The 19050-nt window shown below is 70.1% G+C and overlaps 3 protein-coding genes across 9 annotated transcripts; all 3 read left to right on the top strand.

Moving 5' to 3' along the window:
• Positions 1-1703: 1703 nt before the first annotated feature.
• LOC104012309 (peptide YY) lies at positions 1704-3188 on the top strand. Its single transcript, XM_087770236.1, has 4 exons — positions 1704-1739; positions 2486-2673; positions 2860-2931; positions 3076-3188. The coding sequence occupies exons 2-4, from the start codon at positions 2486-2488 to the stop codon at positions 3098-3100; spliced, it is 285 nt and encodes a 94-aa protein (XP_087626362.1). The 5' UTR covers positions 1704-1739; the 3' UTR covers positions 3101-3188.
• A 3038-nt stretch (positions 3189-6226) lies between these two features.
• Positions 6227-7305, top strand: LOC104012251 (pancreatic polypeptide). Its single transcript, XM_009464617.1, has 2 exons — positions 6227-6405; positions 7242-7305. The coding sequence occupies exons 1-2, from the start codon at positions 6227-6229 to the stop codon at positions 7303-7305; spliced, it is 243 nt and encodes an 80-aa protein (XP_009462892.1).
• Positions 7306-8135: 830 nt separating this feature from the next.
• Positions 8136-18894, top strand: MPP2 (MAGUK p55 scaffold protein 2). Of its 7 annotated transcripts, none has more exons than XM_087770017.1 (12): positions 8136-8159; positions 10755-10873; positions 12033-12185; positions 12275-12424; positions 13755-13982; positions 15515-15646; positions 16005-16110; positions 16392-16460; positions 16622-16783; positions 17180-17382; positions 17470-17598; positions 17682-18894. In XM_087770017.1, exons 2-12 carry the CDS (start codon positions 10757-10759, stop codon positions 17856-17858), a joined length of 1626 nt encoding a protein of 541 aa, XP_087626143.1. In that variant the 5' UTR covers positions 8136-8159; positions 10755-10756; the 3' UTR covers positions 17859-18894. The 7 variants fall into 7 exon arrangements, with proteins under 7 accessions (XP_087626143.1, XP_087626140.1, XP_087626141.1 ...); XM_087770014.1 differs by lacking the exon at positions 8136-8159 and adding an exon at positions 8681-8801; XM_087770015.1 differs by lacking the exon at positions 8136-8159 and adding an exon at positions 8764-8856.
• The last annotated feature ends 156 nt before the right edge of the window (positions 18895-19050 follow it).

The following is a 19050-nucleotide window of genomic DNA, read 5'->3' as shown; positions in this document are numbered from 1 at the left end:
CTCCATCGATCCAATTAGCCCCTCCATCGATCCAATTAGCCCTTCTGTTGATCCAGCCCCTCCGTCAACCCGTGCCTTCGTTTGTGGGGACGTGAAAGGTGCTGGGTCGGGGGGGGCTGCGCCGAAGCTGGCGTGGGGCCAGGCACTGCATGGCCGGGACAGCGTGGACCCCGGTTGTGTCCCCACACACCGTTGTGACACCATGGCCACGCCATGGGGATGAGTCCCCGCAGGGCTGGGGACAGCCGTGGGGCTGGGACCCCCGCGGTGGCGCTGCCACGAGCTGTGCCCCCGCCGCCGCTCACCGGGGTGACGGCCAGGTCAGGAGTGGGGAGCGTGTCCCCTCCAGCCGGGCCGGTGGCACCCCGCGGGGTCCCCGCCGAGCTGTGTCCCCTCCAGCTGGGCCAGTGGCACCCCGCGGGGTCCCCGCCGAGCCGTGTCCCCTCCATCCCCCTGGCTGGAGATGCGGCTGCTTCTGGGTGACAGCATCCCGGGGCTTTTGGGGACCCCCTTCTGCTACCTCTCCCTGTCCCAGCAGCTGCACGGTGGCTTTGGTGGCCCCTTCCCAGTGGGGACCCGGAGCCCCTGCTCACAGCACGTTCCCGCCAGGCACCTCCGTGCCTCAGTTTCCCCCTGGAGCAGCGGGCTGGGTGATTGCTCCTTAATGCCAAATCCATAACGAATCAGTGTCCTCCCCCCCCGGCGCGGGGGAGCGGAAAGGGCAGCTCATCCGTCCTGGAGGGCTGCGACAGCGGTCGATGGCGGCGACAGGGGCTGCGGTGACGGGGACTGCAGTGACGGGGACTGCGGTGGCGGCTCCGTGCCCTGCCCTGGCGTCTGGGGAAACTGAGGCAGCTGTGGGCTGTGTCGCTTCCCCTGGGCTGTCCCCTGCGGGTGGCTTGTTCCAGGGCCGTGTGCCGCGTCCCTGCTGCGTCCCGTGTGCTGTGCCTGTGTCATGGCTGTGCCCTGTTTGTGTCCCTGTGTGCCACTGCCATGTCCTGAGGCTGTTTTGGGGCCACGCATGTGTGCCGTGGCTGCATGTCACATCCATGTGCGTGTGCTGTGACCGCATGTCACACCTGTGTGTGTGTGCCGTGCCCGTGTGCCATGGCTGCCTGTCACATCCGTGTCCATGTGCCATGCCCGTGTGCCATGGCTGCCTGTCACGTCCGTGTGCCGTGTCCATGTGCTGTGGCTGCATGTCACATCCGTGTCCGTGTGCCATTGCCATGTGCCATGGCTGTGTGCCGTGTCTATGTCCTGTGGCTGCGTGCCACGTCCCTGTGCCATGTCCCCGTGCCGTGTCCCCGTGCCGTGCCCGTGTGCCGTGGCTGCCCGTCACATCTGTGTCTGTGTGGCATTGCCATGTGCCACATACCACATCCGTGTCCCGTGGCTGCACGCCATGTCCCCGTGTCCCATCCGTGTCCCATCCGTGTCCCCCACGCTCCGTGCACACCCTGTGCCTGCGCCCCTGCCCCTTGGTGCACCGGGCCGGGGGGCTCTGCCAAGGGACAGGGACAAGGCGCTGGCACGTGTCCCCCCGGGGCCGGTGGGGGGGGGGCTGCCGGGGTCCTGCCGTGCCCGTGGGTCGGTCACGGGTGAGGGAGGAGCCAGCAGCCCCACTGGAGGCTATAAAACCCCAGGTGGGTGGAGGAGCCGCTGTGTCCCCGGCTCGGTGTCCCCGGCGCTGTCACCCCGCTGCCAGGCCCTGCCTGTCACCTCCCGCCTCCTCCACCGTGAGTGCGGGGACAGCCCGGGGACGGGGCTGGGGCCTTGGGGGGGTCCCATGGGGGGGAGGTGACCCTTGGGGAGGCTGGGACCCCTGGGAGGGAGACGATCATCCCTTGGGGACGTGGGAGGGGTCCCTTGGGGTGGACTGGGGTCTCTGGGGGTCCTCTGGGGTGGGAGATTGTCCCTTGGGGAGGCTGGGGGGGAAGATGTCCCCTTTGGGAGATGGGGGGGGTCTCTGGGGTCCCTCGGAGGGATGTGTCCCCTTGGGGGCTTGCAGGAGGTGACCCTGGAGGTCCCTGGGAGCCAGATGTCCCTTTGGGGAGATGGGAGGAAGTTCCTGGGGGTCCCAGGGAGGGAGGTGGCCCCGTGGGGACATCAGGGGGGGTGTCTGGGGGTCCTGGGGAGGGAGGTGGCCCCGTGGGGACATCAGGGGGGTGTCTGGGGGTCCTGGGGAGGGAGGTGGCCCCTTGGGGACATCAGGGGGGTGTCTGGGGGTCCCAGGGAGGGAAGATGGCCCTTGGGGGAGCTGGGGTCCTGGGCAGGGGAGGGAGATGTCCCCTTGGGGAGCAGGGGGGCCCCTGGGGGTGCGATGTCCCCGCAGGGGACGGGGTCCTGGGGGGTGAGACAGCTCCATGGGCTCGGGGGGATGGGGGCTTTGGCGGGGGGCAGAGCTGCTTGGGGACGAGATGGGGGGGACCCGGAGGTGAAGCACACACAGCTCAGGCTGCCCCGCGTCCCTGTCCCCATGCAGATGGTGACGTCCCCGAGGCCGTGGCGCGTGCTGGCGGCCGTGGCCCTCTGCGCCCTGCTGTGCCTGGCCACGCTGGCGGCCGCCTACCCTGCCAAGCCCGAGAGCCCCGGGGACGACGCCTCCCCCGAGGAGATGGCCAAGTACTTCTCGGCCCTTCGCCACTACATCAACCTGGTGACGCGGCAGAGGTGAGCGCAGGCGAGCGCACGCGCGTGTGCGAGCCCGCTGGCGCTCGCGTTAGCCCCTTTGCACACTCCCGCCTGCCCTTTTGCGCACCCGCGTGCTCCGTCGCGCGCGGTTCCCGTTGGCGCCTGCATGTGCGCGAGGTCCCGTTTGCACGCCCGCGTGCGCCCCACGTGCTCCGCGTCCCGCAGGTACGGCAAACGCGCCAGCCCCGAAGCCGTCGTGTCGGAGCTGCTCCTCGGGGCCAGCAGCGACAGGTCACGGTGAGCGTCCTCCTCCCTGTCCCTGTCCCCGTCGCCCCGGGGTCGGGGAAAGGGGCTGCTCCCTCTCCTGCACCCTGGGGTGGGGGTCCCGGCGGGTGCCGGGGGTCTCGTCCCCCCTTCTCTCACGCCAGCTCTTCCCTGCAGGTATGACGGTGACGCTGCGTGGTGACCGGCTCCCCCAGCCCCCCCGTCCCTCCGGGTCTCCCTAAGGGACCCGGGGCTCTGCCACAGGGTGGGCCCCAGCACCCGCGGCCAGCGTGGGTCCCCCCCGCCAGGAGGGCTGGGGACCCCCAGAGCCCAGCCCGGGGGTCCCCCAGCGGGGGGGGCCCTGACCCCATCCCCTCCCCACTGCTGTCGGGGGTCCCGCGCGCTCCCTGCACGCCCCCGCCAGCGGCAATAAAGAGCACAATCGTGGGCACCCATCTGGGCTGCGTGCGCTGGGGACGGGGACGGAGGGGTGCAGGGGGACAGAGGGGTGCAGGGGGGATGGAAGGAGGGGTGCAGGGGGGACAGAGGGGTGCAGGGGGATGGAGGGAGGGGTGCAGGGGGTGTGGGGGGGTGCAGGGGGATGGAGGGGTGCAGGGGGTGTGGGGGGGTGCAGGGGGACAGAGGGGTGCAGGGGGGACGGAGGGGTGCAGGGGAATGGATGGAGGGGTGCAGGGGGGATGGAGGGAGGGGTGCAGGGGGATGGAGGGGTGCAGGGGTGGACAGAGGGGTGCAGGGGGGACAGAGGGGTGCAAGGGGACGGATGAAGGGGTGCAGGGGGACGGAGAGGTGCAGGGGGGACGGAGGGGTGCAGGGGGACGGAGGGGTGCAGGGGCGGACGGAGGGGTGCAGGGGGGATGGAGGGGTGCAGGGGAATGGATGGAGGGGTGCAGGGGGGATGGAGGGAGGGGTGCAGGGGGACGGAGGGGTGCAGGGGGGACGGAGGGGTGCAGGGGGGACGGAGGGGTGCAAGGGGACGGATGGAGGGTGCAGGGGGACGGAGAGGTGCAGGGGGGACGGAGGGGTGCAGGGGGATGGAGGGGTGCAAGGGGACGGATGGAGGGGTGCAGGGGGTGTGTGGGGGTGCAGGGGGGCCCGAGGGGTGTGGGGGGTACAGGGGGGCCGGAGGGGAGGATGGAGGAGGGGTGAGGCTGGGGAAAGGAATAAGGGCCCGAGGACCCGCTGGGGTGCAAGGGTGGGGGGATGGGGAGAGGTGTGGGGAGCGGGGGGTGGGATGGGAGTGGGGCGCGCTGGGGGGCTGGGGCACACTGGGGTTGGATACTGGGGTGCACTGGGTATGGAGGTGGTGTGGGGCGCTGGCAGTGGGTGCTGGGTGCACTGGGTGCGGGGGGATACGCTGTCGAGGGGCGTTGGGGTGCACAGGGTGCTCTGGGTACGGTGTGCGCTGCCACTGGGTGTCGCGGTGCTCTGGGTGCGGGGCCGTGCTGATGGGGGGCTGCAGTGATGCTGGGGCTCACGGGGCACAGGGGTGCAGTGGTGGGTGCTGGGGTGCACTGGGTGCAGGGGTGGCGGGATGCACGGCCAGTGGGTGCTGGGGTGCACGGGATACTGGGATGCACAGGTTACTGGGGTGCACTGGGTGTGGGGGTGCAGGGTGCACTGGGTGTGGTGGTGGCGGGATGCATGGCCAGTGGGTGCTGGGGTGCACGGGATACTGGGATGCATGGGTTAGTGGGGTGCACTGGGTGTGGGGGTAGCAGGATGCACGGCCAGTGGGTGCTGGGGTGCACAGGATACTGGGATGCCCAGGTTACTGGGGTGCACTGGGTGTTGGCATGCACTGGGTGTGGGGGTGCAGGGTGCACCGGCGGTGAGTTCTGGGGTGCGCGGGGTGCAGTGGCTACGGGGGTGCCCACGTCCGCCGTGGGGTCCCTGCGGGGACTGCAGCCGCCGGGGCTGTGGTGGGGCTGCGCCGGAGGCCCCGCGGGCGGGGGGGTCCCCACCCCTCTGCCCCCCAACCCGGCCCGTGGTGGGAGCGGGGGGCGGCCACGGCCTGCACCCCCCCGCTGCAGCCACTGCTCCTCCCGTCCCCAACTGTCCCTCTGTCCCTCTGTCCTTCCATTCCACCCCTCACCCCGCTGCCGGACCCTTCACCCACCTGGTGCCCCCACCCTGTCCATCCGTCCGCTCTTCCAGTGTCCCTCTGTCCCACTCCCCATCCCTCTGTCCTGCTGCCCACCCCTCCCGCCAGCCTCCCCTCGGCGCCCCAGCAGCCTCCCCCAGCTGTCCCCCCTCTGTCCCCACAGCTGCCCCTGTGTCCCCACACCTGTCCCTCCCTCCCTCGGTCCATCCGTGGGGACAAGATGCTGTGGGGACAGGCACCGGACACCCGGGTCCGTGTCCTCGGCCCCGCCGGAAGCCCCCCCAGCCCAGGGTCAAACATTAACCAGGGCTGCACGAGGGGCCAGGTGTCCCTGTCCCCCCCCTCCGATGGCCCCTGTCCCCCCCGATGGCCCCTGTCCCCCCCCGGCCACGTGGCCACCTGGCCACAGGTGCTGCGTGGCAGGGTGACATCAGCGGGGAGGACAGGGTGGGATATAAGGGCCAGCAGCGTGGTGGCAGCGGTGTCACCGAGGAACCGGGGAGTTGACGGCAGCGTCCCCCCGTCTCGCCACGTCCCCTTGTCTCGCCGCGTCCCCGTGCCACCGCTCGTGGAAGCAGGTGAGTGGGGCCGGGGCCTCGTCCCCGCAGGGCGATGGGGCTGGGTGGGGGTGTGGGTGTGCAAGGGTGCGCGGGGGCGTGCATGCGGCCAGCGAGCGTGGTGCACGCCAAACGGGGCGTGCATGCATGTGTGCGAGGCTGAGCGTGTGCATCTGGGCGCAGTGGCGCGGAACGGGGTGTGCATGCACACACGTGCGTGCTTGCAGGTGAACTGGGGGTGCGCACGCCCTGCGAGCGCTGCTTTTTTGTGCAGCCTGGGAGCCGGGAGAGCGTGCACGTCCATGTGCGCAGCCGGGCGTGTACACACCGATGTCATTGCTGTAGGAGTGGGGGTTTTGTGCACCTGCACGCTTGGAGCAGAGATGGAGGGTTTAAGCGTGCAAGGGGATGCGTGCACGGCCGCAGGGCAGAGGGTTGGTGTGCGCGCCTGGGTGCATGCAGAGCGGTGCATTCTCCAAGGCGTGTGCATGCACATGCTGGGTGGTGCGCACGTGTGTGCGTGCACGCGTGTGTTTGCGTGTACGTGTGCATGCGCATGCAGCTGGGTGGCGTGCGTGCATGCGTGCGTGCGTGTGCGTGCGGCGCGGTGCCCTCGGCGGAGCCTGAGGCCGCAGTGTGCGGCGCAGCCATGGCTCCCCGCTGGCCCTCCCTGCTGCTCCTCGCCTGCGCCCTGGCGCTGCTGGCCGGGCACCCCAGCACCGCCGGCCCCGCGCAGCCCACCTACCCCGGGGACGACGCGCCCGTCGAGGACCTCGTCCGCTTCTACAACGACCTCCAGCAGTACCTCAACGTGGTCACGCGGCACCGGTGAGCGAGGGGCGGTGGCGGGGGCACGGCTGCGGGACCCCTGCGACGTGCTGCATCGTTGCAACGCGCTCCCTGTTGCAATGTACTCCCTGTAGCAATGCACTGCGTTATTGCAGTGTACTCCCCATTGCTATGTACTCCCTGCTGCAACATATTCCCCATTGCAACGTACTCCCTGTAGCAATGTACTGCTCCATTGCAATGCACTCCCAATTGCAAGGTACTCCCTGTAGCAACGTGCTGCCCCGTTGCAACGTGTTCCCTGTTGCAGCGTACTCCCTGTAGCAACGCACTGCCCCATTGCAATGTACTCCCTGTTGCAACATATTCCTCACTGCAATGCACTCCCTGTTGCAAAGTGCTCCCTGTTGCAATTCGTTTACCTGCTGCAACCAGATTGTTGTTGCAATGCGCTCCCCATTGCAGCATGCTCCCCATTGCAATACGCTCCCTGTTGCAATACTCCCCACTGCAGCACGCTTCCTTGTTGCAACATGCTCTCCTGCTGCAAGCAGCTCTATTCTGCAATGAGCTCCCCCATTGCAGCACACTGTTGCACCACGCTGCCTCCTTGCAGCCTGCTCAACTGCTGCAACCGACTCCCTGTTGCAATGCAATTCCTGCTGCAATGTGCTCCCTGCTGCAACCTGCTGCCACCACCATGCACACCTGATTGCAACATGTTCCCCGTTGCAAGGTGCCGCTCCCTTGCAACCTGCTCCCTTGCTGCACCCTTTGCTCGCTGCAGCCAGCTCCCCCGTTGCAACGCGCTCCCCGTTGCTGCACGCTCCCTGGTGCGTGGCGCTGCCCCCCCGTAACGTGCTCCCCCCTCGCAGGTATGGCAAGCGGTCGGGCGGCCGGGTGCTGTGTGAGGAGCCCTTCGGCGCCGCGGGGTGCTGAGCCCCCAGGTGAGGGGTGGCAGGCGGGGTCCGTGCAGCAGCCGAGCTGGGGGGCCGGGCGCTGGGTGCTGGGTGCCCCCCCCAGCACCACCCGTGCCTCGGTTTCCCCAGTGGGCATCGTCCTGGGTGGCGGCGGGGGAGTCCCGGGGTGGGTGACACGGGGCTGGGGGCGTTCGGGGGGGGCACTCGGGGTGCCGGGGTTCTGACCCCCTCTCCTTGCAGGGACGTCGCTGGGGCCGAGCGGGTGAAGAGAACCCGGGGGGCTGCTGCACCCGCAGCACCCGCAGCACCCGCAGCACCCATCACCCCAGGGGCTGCTGCACCCGCAGCACCCGCAGCACCCATCACCCCGGGGCGGGGCGGGCCCCCCAGCAATAAACCCCCTTGCAGCCACCTCCTGCCTCTGCCTGCTCAGGGACGGGGGCGTCTGGGGGGGCACTGGGGCTGGGGACACTGGGGGCACTGGGGGCACTGGGGCTGGGGATGCTGGTACTGGGGACACCAGGGACAGTAGTGGCACTGGGGCTGGGGACACTGGGGGCACTGGGACTGGGGCTGGTGGTTCTGGGGGCACTGCGGCTGGGGAAAATGGGGCTGGGGATACTGGAAGCACTGGAGGCACTGGGGCTGGGGATGCTGGGGGCACTGGGACTGGGGATGCTGGGGCTGGGGACAGCAGGGCTGGCAGTGCTGGGGACACTGATGTTGGTTGTGCTGGGCACTGCAGAGGCACTGGTACTGGAAACACTGGGAATACTGGTGCTGAGGATACTGTGGATGCTGGTACTGGACACACTGGGAATGCTGGTGCTGAGGACACCGGGGATGCTGGTACCGGGGACACTGGGAATGCTGGTGCTGGGGGCACGGGGAATACTGTACTGGGGACACTGGGAACACTGGTACTGGGGACACTGGGAACACTGGTGCTGGGGGCACTGGGAATACTGGTACTGGGGGCACTGGGGATGCTGGTGCTGGGGGCACTGGGAATACTGGTACTGGGGGCACTGGGGATGCTGGTGCTGGGGGCACTGGTGCCCGGGCGCGGGGTGGGTGCCCCAGGGAGGGGGTGTCAGTGCCAGCACTGGGGGCTCCCCCCGTGGGGCCGGGGGGGCCGCGGGGGCCTCGCGCGGGTGCGCTCGCACACGTTCACGCGCGCGTGCAAGCAGGTGCCCACGTGCCCGCGGGTGCCCGAGCGCGCGCGCTGGTGCCACGCGTGTGCAAGGGGGGGGCGGTACCAGCGCCGGCGGGCGCCTGCGCGTGCGCGCTCGCGCGTGGGTGCGTGCGTGTGCAAGTGCGTGTGCACACGAGCGGGGCGCGGTCCCTTTAAATCCGCCCCCCCCCCGCGCGGCGCTCTGCGGCCCCCCCCGCTGCCATGGCAACCGCGCGGACCCGCGCCCCCCGCCCGCCCCCTTAAAGGGGCCGAGCCCCCGTTTTTCCCCCTCCCCACGCCGCGGGAGGCTGCGTGGCTGCGTGCGGGGGGGGCTCCCACGGGTGAGCAGGCACGGGGGCAGCGCGTGTGGGTGTGCACGCCGGTGTGCAAGCAGGGGTGAGCCGGCACGGGGGCGTGCATGCACGGGTGGGCATGCACGGGGTGCGTGCCCGTGGCTTTGCACGCGAGCGTTAGCATGCACGGGGTGCGCGTGCGCCCATGGGTGTGAGCGCGCACAGCAGCGCGTGTGCATCAGCATGTGTGCACGCATGGGGGTGCGTGCGTGGGTGCAGCAGGCGGGCACGGGTCTGCACGCGTGTGTAAGCACGCAGAGGTACAGCTCAGGGTTGTGCACGCTCACGCACGCGTGTGCACGCAGGTGCGCGTGCACGCGGCATGCATCAGCGCGCATACGCACGCACATGGCTCTCCGCGCTGTGCATGAGCGTGTCAGCGTGCACGGGTACGTGCCCGTCCGCACACGGTTGCTCCCACGGGGGTGCCCACGCGTGAGCATGCCGAGGTGCGTGTGCGTTCGCCGTGCACGCGCGAGCCCGGCCGCGGGCGTGCAAGCGGTTTGCACGCGCGAGGGCCGACGTGGCGTCAGCGCGCCCGGGGCTCGCGGCTGCACGCGCGTGTGCAAGGCCCGGGGCGAGCGGGGCCGCGTGGGGGCCCCACGCGGGGCCGGGGCGGGGGGGGGGGGCGCGGTACCCGGATCTGGGGGGCGGCCCCAGGCCCGGCTCTGCCGCCCGCAGCCATGAGCGGCCCCGGCCCTGGGGCCCCGCCGCGCGCCCCCGCCCCGCCCGCGCCCCCCGGGCCCCCGAGGTAGGGGGGAGCCGGGGGGGGGGGGGGCGGGGGGGGCAGGGAGGGGGCTGGCGTGGGCAGGGGGTGTTTGGGGATGGGGGGGTGGAGGATGGGGGATGACGGGGGGGCTCTCGGGCCATGCCGTGACCCCCCAGATTGGGGGGGGGCTGGATTGCAACAACCCTCCCCCCCCCGCTGCATCGCCAGCATCCCCCGCCATTGCAGCGCAGCCACTCCTCGCCGTGCGGCGGCTCCCAATTGCATTGCAACCCCCCCCCTCCCCCGCGATTGCATTGCAACCCCCTCATTGCATTGCACACCCCCGATTGCATTAGACCCCCAATTGCACTGCACCCCCCCGATTCCATTACACCCCCCAATTCCACTGCAAGCCCCCTGATTGCATTGCACCCCCCCCGATTGCATTGCAGCCCCCGATTGCACTGCGCCCCCCCCGCGATTGCATTAGAGCCCCCCGACTGCATTGCACCCCCGATTGCATTGCAACCCCCTTATTGCATTGCATCCCCCGGCTGTACAGCGGCCCCCGCACTTGCATTGCACCCTCCCGGCTGCATTGCACTGCCCGGCTGCATTGCACCCCCCCGTTGCCCCCCCATTTGCATGGCACCCCCCATTTGCAGTGCCGCCCCCCCAGCTGCTGCATGTCCCCCCTCCGGGGGGCTTTTGGGGTGATTTCCCCCCACATCACCAGGGCAGCCCCCCCAAAGTGCTGCCTTGGGGGGGGCCTCTCCCTGTGGCCCCCAGCACAGGGACTGTGCCCTGCAGGGCCGGGGGGCCGGGGGGGGTGGGTTTGGGGGGGCCGGCAGGGCCGTGTGCGGGTGAGCTCTGCGCGGGGATGGGGGCTCCTCGACGGGGGAAACTGAGGTACGGGGGGGAGGGTGTGCGGTGCCCCACGGCCCCCCCAGCCGGGTGAGGCAGGGCGACGATGCCGGGGGACACGTCCGTGTGTCCGTCCTTCCTGCAGGACAAGGGGGGAGGGGTCCCTGCTCCCGGGGGTCCCCCCCATTCCCTGCCAGGTCCCATAACCGGGGGGCCCTGGGGTGACTGGGACAGGACGGGGGTGGGGGCACCCCCATTTGACTTTCACCCACGTTGCTGCTCCCTCCCGCTCTGCCCCCCTCCCCCGTATCCCCATGTGTCCCCCCCTTGTCCCCCTGTCCCCCCCCCATGTCCCTGCACCCCCCCAGCCATGCAGCAGGTCCTGGACAACCTGATGGGGCTCCCCGGCACCCCGGGGGCCGCCGACCTTGACCTCATCTTCCTCCGCGGCATCATGGAGAGCCCAATAGTGAGGTCCTTGGCCAAGGTACGGTGGCGTGGGGGTGGCACCGCGTCCTCCCCGGCCCCCGCCGTGGGTGGCAGCGAGCGGGGCACGGGGGGGATGGGTGTGCACGGCTGGGTGTGCACGGGTGGGTGCACAAGTGTGTGTCTGTGTGCACGCACACGCGTGTGGATGCATGCAGATGTACGTATGTGTCCATGGATGCACGCGTGCGTGGATGCATGGATGTACGCTTGCACGCACGTCTGGTCGCACGTCTGGTCGCATGCAGATGTATGTATGCATGTATGTGCGTGCATGGAGGTATGCTTGCACATGCATGTGGTTGCATGCAGATGTACGTGTGCATGTATGTGTGCGTGGATGCATGCATGTGTGTGTGTGGATGGCTGTACGCTTGCACACGTGTGTGCGCATGCATGTGTGTGGTTAAATGTGGATGTATGTATGTGTGTGGATGAATGTACACTTGCACACGTGTGTGCATGCACGGATGTATGCTTGCATCCGTGTGTGTGCATGCATGTGTCTGGTTGCATGCAGATGTATGCATGTGTGGGGTGCTGGGGGTGTTGCTGTGTGGGCACATTTGCACATAGATGTGTGTGCATGCATGGAAGTGAGCGTGCACATTTGCACGTGTGCGTGCCCGTGCGTGTGAGGCTGCCATGTTTCGGCGCGGGGGCGAGGGCAGGGGAGGGTGCTGGGTGTGCACTGCCCCTCGGGGTGCGTGTGGCTGGGGGTGGTGGCGTGCAAGGTTGTGTGTGCGCACGTGTGCGTGTGTGTATCACCCTGATGGGGTGTGTGTGGCTGGCCCCACGTTCCGTGTGTGTACTGGTGGGTGGGTGTGTATTTGCACATGCACCCAGTTGTGCAACGGCACACGCACACCCGGGTTGGTGTGGTGATGTGCGTGCAAGGGCATGCGCACGCATGCACAAGCGTGCAGTTGAGGATCTGCACGGGCGTGCATCCAGAGGGGCAGGTTTGCACGTGCGTGTGCATGCAGGGCGCTGTGCCTGTGCAAAGGGCATGGGGGTGTGTGCTCATGCATGCATGCGCGTGCTTGTGTGTGTGCACGCCGGGCCGTGCCCCCCCCCCCCCCACGGCGGGAGCAGCTGGCGGGGGCATTAGCGGGCGGGTGGGCGACGCGGGGGTCCCTAATCCCCCCCGGCCCCCCCAGGCCCACGAGCGGCTGGAGGAGACGAAGCTGGAGGCGGTGAGGGACAACAACCTGGAGCTGGTGCAGGAGATCCTGCGCGACATCGGGCACCTGGTGCGGCAGGACAGCGCGGCCGCCGAGCTGGCCCGCATCCTGCGCGAGCCTCACTTCCAGGTGGGGTGTGCAAGGCCCGCGCGTGCAAGGCGTGCGTGCGAGGGGGGGGTGCGCGACACGGGCGTGACGGCCCCCGCCGTGCGTTGCAGTCGCTGCTGGAGACCCACGACTCGGTGGCCTCCAAGAGCTACGAGACGCCCCCGCCCAGCCCCGTCCTGGATCCGGCCTTCAGCAACCAGCCCGTGCCCCCCGACGCCGTGCGCATGGTGGGCATCCGCAAGACGGCTGGCGAGAACCTGGTGAGCCCGAGCCTGGGGTGCTGCGGGGTGCTGGGGGTGCTGCGGGGTGCTGGGGGGCATTGCTGGGTGCTGGGGGTGCTGCGGGGTGCTGGGGGTGCTGTGGGGTGGTGGGGGGCATTGCGGGGTGCTGGGGGTGTTGCTGGGGCACTGTGGGGTGCTGGGGTCTTGTTGGGTGCTGGGGGTGTTGCTGGGTGCTGGGGGCATTGCAGGTGGGCATTATAGGGTGCTGGGGGTGTTGCTGGGGCACCGCGGGGTGCTGGGGCCTTGCTGGGTGCTGGGGGTGTTGCTGGGTGCTGGGGGTATTGCAGGTGGGCATTATAGGGTGCTGGGGGCATTGTTGGGTGCTGGGGGGCATTGCTGGGTGCTGGGGGTGCTGCGGGGTGCTGGGGGTGCTGCAGGGTGCTGGGGGGCATTGTGGGGTGCTGGGGGTGTTGCTGGGGTGCTGCGGGGTGCGGGGGTATTGTTGGGTGCTGGGGTTGTTGCTGGGTGCTGGGGGCCTTGCAGGTGGGCATTATAGGGTGCTGAGGGCGTTGCTGGGGCTTTGCAGAGTGCTGTGGGCATTGCTGGGTGCTGGGGGTGCTGCAGGGTGCTGGGGGGCATTGTGGGGTGCTGGGGGTGCTGGGGGTGCTGTGGGGTGCTGTGGGTGTTGCAGGGTGCTATGTACATTGTGGGGTGCTGTAGGCATTGTGGAGTGCTGGGGGTGTTGTGGGGTGCTGGGATGCTGCTGGGTGCTGGGGGCCTTGTGGGGTACTGGGGGTGTCACTGGGTGCTGGGGGCATTGTGGGGTGGGCATTATAGGGTGCTGGGGGCATTGCTGGGTGCTGGGGGCGTTGCAGGGTGCTGTGGGCGTTGCGGGGTGCTGGGGCATTGCGGGGTGCTGGGGGTGTTGCTGGGGCATTGCTGGGGCATTGCAGGGTGCTGTGGGCATTGCAGGGTGCTGGGGGTGTTGCTGGGTGCCATAGGCATTGCAGGGTGCTGGGGGGCATTGCAGGGTGCTGGGGGGCATTGCCAGGTGCTAGGGCTGTTGCAAGGTGCTGTGGGCACTGTGGGGTGCTGTGGGCATTGTGGGGTGCTGGGAGCATTGCTGGGTGCTGGGGGCATTGCTGGGTGGGCATGACAGGGTGCTGGGGGCATTGCTGGGGGCATTGCGGGGTGCTGGGGGCCTTGTGGGGTGCTGTGGGCATTGCGGGGTGCTGGAGCCTTGCGAGGCGCTGGGGTGTTGCTGGGTGCTGGGGCCGTTGCTGGGGCGACTGGGGGGCGCTGGGTGGGAGGCGTGGGACGCCGTGGCGGGGACACGGGCGCAGGGCTGACGCGGGGCTGTGCCGGCCAGGGGGTGACGTTCCGGGTGGAGCGGGGGGAGCTGGTCATCGCCCGCATCCTGCACGGGGGCATGGTGGCGCAGCAGGGGCTGCTGCACGTGGGGGACGTCATCCGGGAGGTGAACGGGCGGGAGGTGGGCAGCGACCCGCGGGCGCTGCAGGACAGCCTGCGCCACGCCAGCGGCAGCGTCGTCCTCAAGATCCTGCCCAGCTACCAGGAGCCTCACCCGCCCCGGCAGGTACCAGCCCCCACCCCGCCCTGCACCCCGCATCCCACCCCGCCCTGCCTCCCACCCTGCCCTGCCCCCCACCCCACCCTGCATCCCACCCTTCATCCCACGCCGCATCCAACCCTGCATCCCACCCCGCCCTGCATCCCGCATCCCACCCCGCCCCGCATCCCACCCCGCATCCAACCCCGCATCCCACCCCGCCCTGCATCCCGCATCCCACCCCGCCCCGCATCCCACCCTTCATCCCACCCCGCATCCAACCCCGCATCCCACCCCGCCCTGCGCCCCGCCCTGTGCCCCACCCTGCATCCCACCCCGCCCTGCACCCTTCCCTGCATCCCACCCTGCCCTGTGCCCCACCCTGCATCCCACCCCGCATCCCACCCCACGCCCCACCCCACCCTGCATCCCGCCCTGTGCCCCGCCCTGCGCCCTGCCCGGCGCCCCACCCTGCCCCGCATCCCGCCCCATCCTGCACCCCACATCTGCACCCCACACCTCCATCCCGCACCCAGCACCCTGCCCACGGCTCCCACTTCCCCGCCCGTGGGTCCCCCTGCCCTCTGCCTCTGTGTCCCCGTCTCTGCGTCCCCATGTCGTCCCCCTGCCACCCTGCCAACGTCCCCGTGCTCGCGTGTCCCCTGTTCCCCTGCCTTGTATCCCCGTGCCCCATGTCCCCTGTCCCCTCACCACGTGCCTCATCTCCCCGTGTGTCCCCTGGACCCCGTGTCCCCCTGTCCCTCCGCCCACGGCCCCTGCACACCGGTAAGGACTTGCCCCGTGCCCACGTGCCCCATGGCTAGTGGGAGCCCAGTGTCCCCCACTGTGCCCTGTGTGCCTGGCACTGGTGAGGGCACCCGGCTGCGGTGGCACCTACCCCATCCCCATCCCTGCCCTGTCCCCGTCCCCATCCCTGTGGCAGGACCTGGGTGGCAAAGGGTGCCCTGTCCCCCCCGCCCCGTGCCAGCCCGGCGCAGGCGCCTGCCATCACCCTGGCTCCCTGGGGACAAAGCAGTGCTGTCATTACGTCCCCTGGCACCGCGTGTCCCCGCACCAGGCTGGCCCCGTGGCACCCTACTGCTGTCAGCGCTGGGGCAGGGGTCCCGTGTGCACGCACACGCGTGTGCGGCGTGGCGCGTGCGTGCACGCTTGCCCCCGCCCGCTCCCGCACGCATGTGTGCCATCGCGGGTGCGGTGGTGGCGGCGCTGGGCGCCTGCCTGTGCCTGTGTGCGGGCGTGGGGCTGTGCGTGGGTGCCGCCGTGGGTGCTCTGTGGGGCATGGCGGCGGCCGCCGGTGCCGCCTGCGTGTGCGCGGGTGCCGCGCGTGCCTGGCTGCGCCGGGCGGTGGGGGGGCACCAGGGTGGGGGGGGAGCCTAGCGGGGTGCATGCGCGTGGGTGCATGGCACAGCTCCTGCGTTTCCCACCGGCGTGCTGGGGAAACTGAGGCACGGGCCGGCAGCACCCAGGCAATGCAGAGCGGGGAACCCAGGCGTGGGGCGGCCGCCCCCGCCCCCCCCGCTGACCCCCCCGCTCCCCAGGTCTTCGTTAAGTGCCACTTCGACTACGACCCGGCCACCGACAGCCTCATCCCCTGCAAGGAGGCCGGGCTCAAGTTCACTGCCGGTGACCTGCTGCAGATCGTCAACCAGGACGACCCCAACTGGTGGCAGGTCAGGGGGGTGCTGGGGGGGGCGGTCCTGGCCCTTTGCTCCCCTCCTGGGGGTCCCCCCTCCCCAGCAGCTGGGGTCCACAGAGGGTCAGGGGGGTCCTTGGGGCTGGGGGTGGTCCCTCGGGGCAGGGGAGGGTTCCTGGGGCTGGGGGGGTCCCTGGAGCTGGGAGGGGGGTCCCTGTGGGGCTTGGGGGGTCCCTGGGGCTGGGGGAGGTCCCTGGGAGCTCAAGGGGTCCCTGTGGGGCTTGGGGGGTCCCTGGGGCTGGGGAGCATCCCTGGGAGCCGGGGGGGGTGTGTCCCTGTGGGGCTGGAGGGGGTCTGCGGGGCCGGGGTCCCCACGCGCGGCGCTGTCCCCCCAGGCGTGCCACGTGGAGGGGGGCAGCGCGGGGCTGGTGCCCAGCCAGCTGCTGGAGGAGAAGCGCAAGGCCTTCGTCAAGCGGGACATGGAGGTGGCCCCCGCGGCTGGTACGGAGCCCCCAGCCCGCGGCGGGGACGTGGCCTGGGGGGTGGGGGGACAGGTGGTCACCTCCCGAGCGGGAGCACGGCGGGTCCCCTGCGCCCCGTGGCGATGTCCCCATCCCTGTGGCACTGTTGCTGCGGCAGGTCCCCAACTCCCCGGGTGATGTCCCCATCCCCATGGTGCTGCCCCTGTGGCAGGTCCCAGCTCCTGTGGCACTGTCCCCGTGCCACTGTCCCCGTGCCGCTGTCCCCGTCCCCAGCTCAGCCAGCCCCCGTGTCCTGGGCAGGGGCCTTGTGTGGCAGCCTCAGCGGGAAGAGGAAGAAGAGGATGATGTACCTGACGACAAAGAACGCCGGTGAGCGTCCCCCGCTGGCGTCCTCCCAGGGAAGGGGGGACGGTCTCCAGGCGTGCCCATGGCAGGCTCGCGGTGGCACCTCACGGGACGGGGTTCCCTGGGGTCCCCGTGGCACCCGACATGGTGTCCCACTGTGGGTGACAGCCCTGTCCCTCACCCAGAGTTCGACCGCCACGAGCTGCTGATCTACGAGGAGGTGGCCCGCATGCCCCCCTTCCGCCGGAAAACCCTGGTGCTCATCGGCGCCCAGGGCGTGGGGCGCCGCAGCCTCAAGAACAAGCTCATCATGTCGGACCAGGCGCGCTACGGCACCACCATCCCCTGTGAGTGTCCCCTGCCAGCATCCCTGTCCCTGTGAGCATCGCTGTCCCCTGCCAGCATCACCATCCCTCACCACCATCCCGGTCACGCGCCACCATCCCTGTCCCTTGCCACCATCCCTGTCCCCCGCCAGCATCCCTGTCCCCCACTACCATCCCTGTCCCCTGCCACCATCCCTGTCCCCTGCCAGCATCCGTGTCCCCCACCAGCATCCCTGTCCCCCATGAGCGTCACTGTCCCTGGCACAGCCCAACCTGCCCGGCGCCGGGAGAACGCACCCCCGGGCGTGCGGGTGCGGCGTCACAGCGCCATGGCCATCCCCGTGGGCTGTGGGTGCCCCCCAGGGTGGGACCCCTGGGGCGGGTGGGTGGCACTCAGATGGGCCGTCCCCGGGGCAGACACCTCGCGGAAGCCGAAGGAGAGCGAGAAGGACGGGCACGGGTACCGCTTCGTGTCGCGGGGCGAGATGGAGGCGGACATCAAGGCGGGGCGGTACCTGGAGCACGGCGAGTACGAGGGCAACCTCTATGGCACCAAGATCGACTCCATCCGCGCCGTAGTGGAGGCCGGCAAGATGTGCATCCTGGACGTCAACCCCCAGGTAGGGGACGCGGGGGGGGACACGCACCAAGGGGGTGGCCGGGGCTGGCCCCCCACCCGGGGCTGAGCGCCGTCCCCTCCGGCCCAGGCAGTGAAGGTGCTGAGAACAGCTGAATTCGTGCCATATGTGGTCTTCATCGAAGCCCCCGGCCCCGAGACGCTGCGGGCCATGAACCGGGCAGCGCTGGAGAGTGGCGTGGCCACCAAGCAGCTCACGGTGGGTCCCCTCCCCGGGGTGAGAGGTGGCGGGGGGGGCATGGGGAGCGACGGGGAAACTGAGGCAGGGTTTGCGCGGGGCAGGAGGCCGACGCCAAGCGGACGGTGGAGGAGAGCGGGCGGATCCAGCGCGGTTACGGCCACTACTTCGACCTCAGCCTGACCAACGACGACCTGGAACGCACCTTCGGGCGGCTGCGGGAGGCCATGGAGCGCCTGCGCGCCCAGCCCCAGTGGGTGCCCGTCAGCTGGGTCTACTAGTGCCCCCCCGGGGGGTCCCCAGCGCCCTCGCCCCTGCCCCAGCCTGGCCAGGGGGGCTGTGGAGGGGGGAGGAGGGCGGTTGTGCCCCTGGCATCTCGCCCACCGGTGTGATGAGCTCGCCGTGCTCAGCACCACGGGGGGGCTGGCTCTCTGCAGTCTCACCCACTGGTGTGATGAGCTTGCCGTGCTCAGCGCCATGGGGGGGGCTGGCTCTCTGCAAAGCCCCCCCCTCTAGCCAAGCCCGGCCCCTTTCTCCCTCCTACCCAGCCCCAGCTTTACTGGGGGGGGGACAGAAGCGGCCGGTGGGGTCCCATGGGGGGGACAGACCCCCCCGCTGTGCCCAGCACCCACACAGCTATTCACTGCCAAAACCTCACCCCTCCCCGTGTTATCCCAGGGCCCTGTGCCCCCCCCAGCCGGGGCTGCTGCCAGCTGGGGGGCACGGGGAGGGCGGGGGGCCTCCGGTGCTGCGTGGCTCTGGCTCCTCGTAGCCCCGTGCCTCAGTTTCCCCGTGGGGAAGCTCCCCCTGGCCCGGGGCAGTGCGTGGGTCGGGACCCCCAGTGGTGGGGGGGTCACACCCAGCCGGAGCCCCCCCATAAGCTGCTGTGGGCCCTGGCTTCCCCTCCATCCAGGCCGCAGATCCCCGGGGACCCCCTTTCACCCTTACCGGGGGGGGTCCCCCTGTCCCTTGTACCCCCCATTGCCCCTTCCCAGGTAGCAATAACCCCCGCGGAGACCCCTGCCCGCGTGGCTTTGGCCCTGTAATTAACCCTTAATTAACCTGCAATTAACCCGTGGGGGTGGCGGCTGGGGGCTCGCTGGGGCGCTGCCGGGGGTGTCTGGGGGGGGGGCTGCCATGGGGTGACCCCGAGGGACGGGGACACGGGGCCTGCAGGTGTGCGCACACACGTGTGCGGCGGGGCGCGTGTGCCCCCCTCCTTCCTGCCCCGGGGTCCCCCCGCCGCGGCCACCCCCCGTCCCCGTCCCCGTCCCTGGGTCGCTCCTTTTTTGGTACTTTGCTGTGACTTTTATTAAAGGAGAGAAAAGCAGCGGCTTTGTCCCTTACGGCCGAATGCGGCTGGGGCTGGGGCACCCGGGGGGGGACGCGGTGTCACCGGTGTCACCAGTGTCACCAGTGTCACCTCTGCCCCACCCTGGCCCCCTCCCACCCGCTGCTGAGGATTTTTTTTCT

This window comes from Nipponia nippon, unplaced genomic scaffold, assembly GCF_047370975.1.
Source record: "Nipponia nippon isolate SJK-2023a ecotype South Korea unplaced genomic scaffold, ASM4737097v1 scaffold_32, whole genome shotgun sequence".
NCBI classification, from domain to species: domain Eukaryota; kingdom Metazoa; phylum Chordata; class Aves; order Pelecaniformes; family Threskiornithidae; genus Nipponia; species Nipponia nippon.
This window is presented reverse-complemented; position numbering and strand designations above follow the sequence as displayed.

Coding starts and splice junctions, on each gene's coding strand:
- LOC104012309 (XM_087770236.1), top strand. CDS start 2,486: ATGGTGACGTCCCCGAGGCCGTGGCGCGTGCTGGCGGCCGTGGCCCTC. Junction 2,674..2,859: donor AACCTGGTGACGCGGCAGAG/GTGAGCGCAGGC, acceptor CGCGTCCCGCAG/GTACGGCAAACGCGCCAGCC. Junction 2,932..3,075: donor GCCAGCAGCGACAGGTCACG/GTGAGCGTCCTC, acceptor TCTTCCCTGCAG/GTATGACGGTGACGCTGCGT.
- LOC104012251 (XM_009464617.1), top strand. CDS start 6,227: ATGGCTCCCCGCTGGCCCTCCCTGCTGCTCCTCGCCTGCGCCCTGGCG. Junction 6,406..7,241: donor AACGTGGTCACGCGGCACCG/GTGAGCGAGGGG, acceptor CCCCCCTCGCAG/GTATGGCAAGCGGTCGGGCG.
- MPP2 (XM_087770012.1), top strand. CDS start 9,136: ATGCATCAGCGCGCATACGCACGCACATGGCTCTCCGCGCTGTGCATG. Junction 13,983..15,514: donor AGCCTCACCCGCCCCGGCAG/GTACCAGCCCCC, acceptor CCCGCTCCCCAG/GTCTTCGTTAAGTGCCACTT. Junction 16,784..17,179: donor CTACGGCACCACCATCCCCT/GTGAGTGTCCCC, acceptor TCCCCGGGGCAG/ACACCTCGCGGAAGCCGAAG.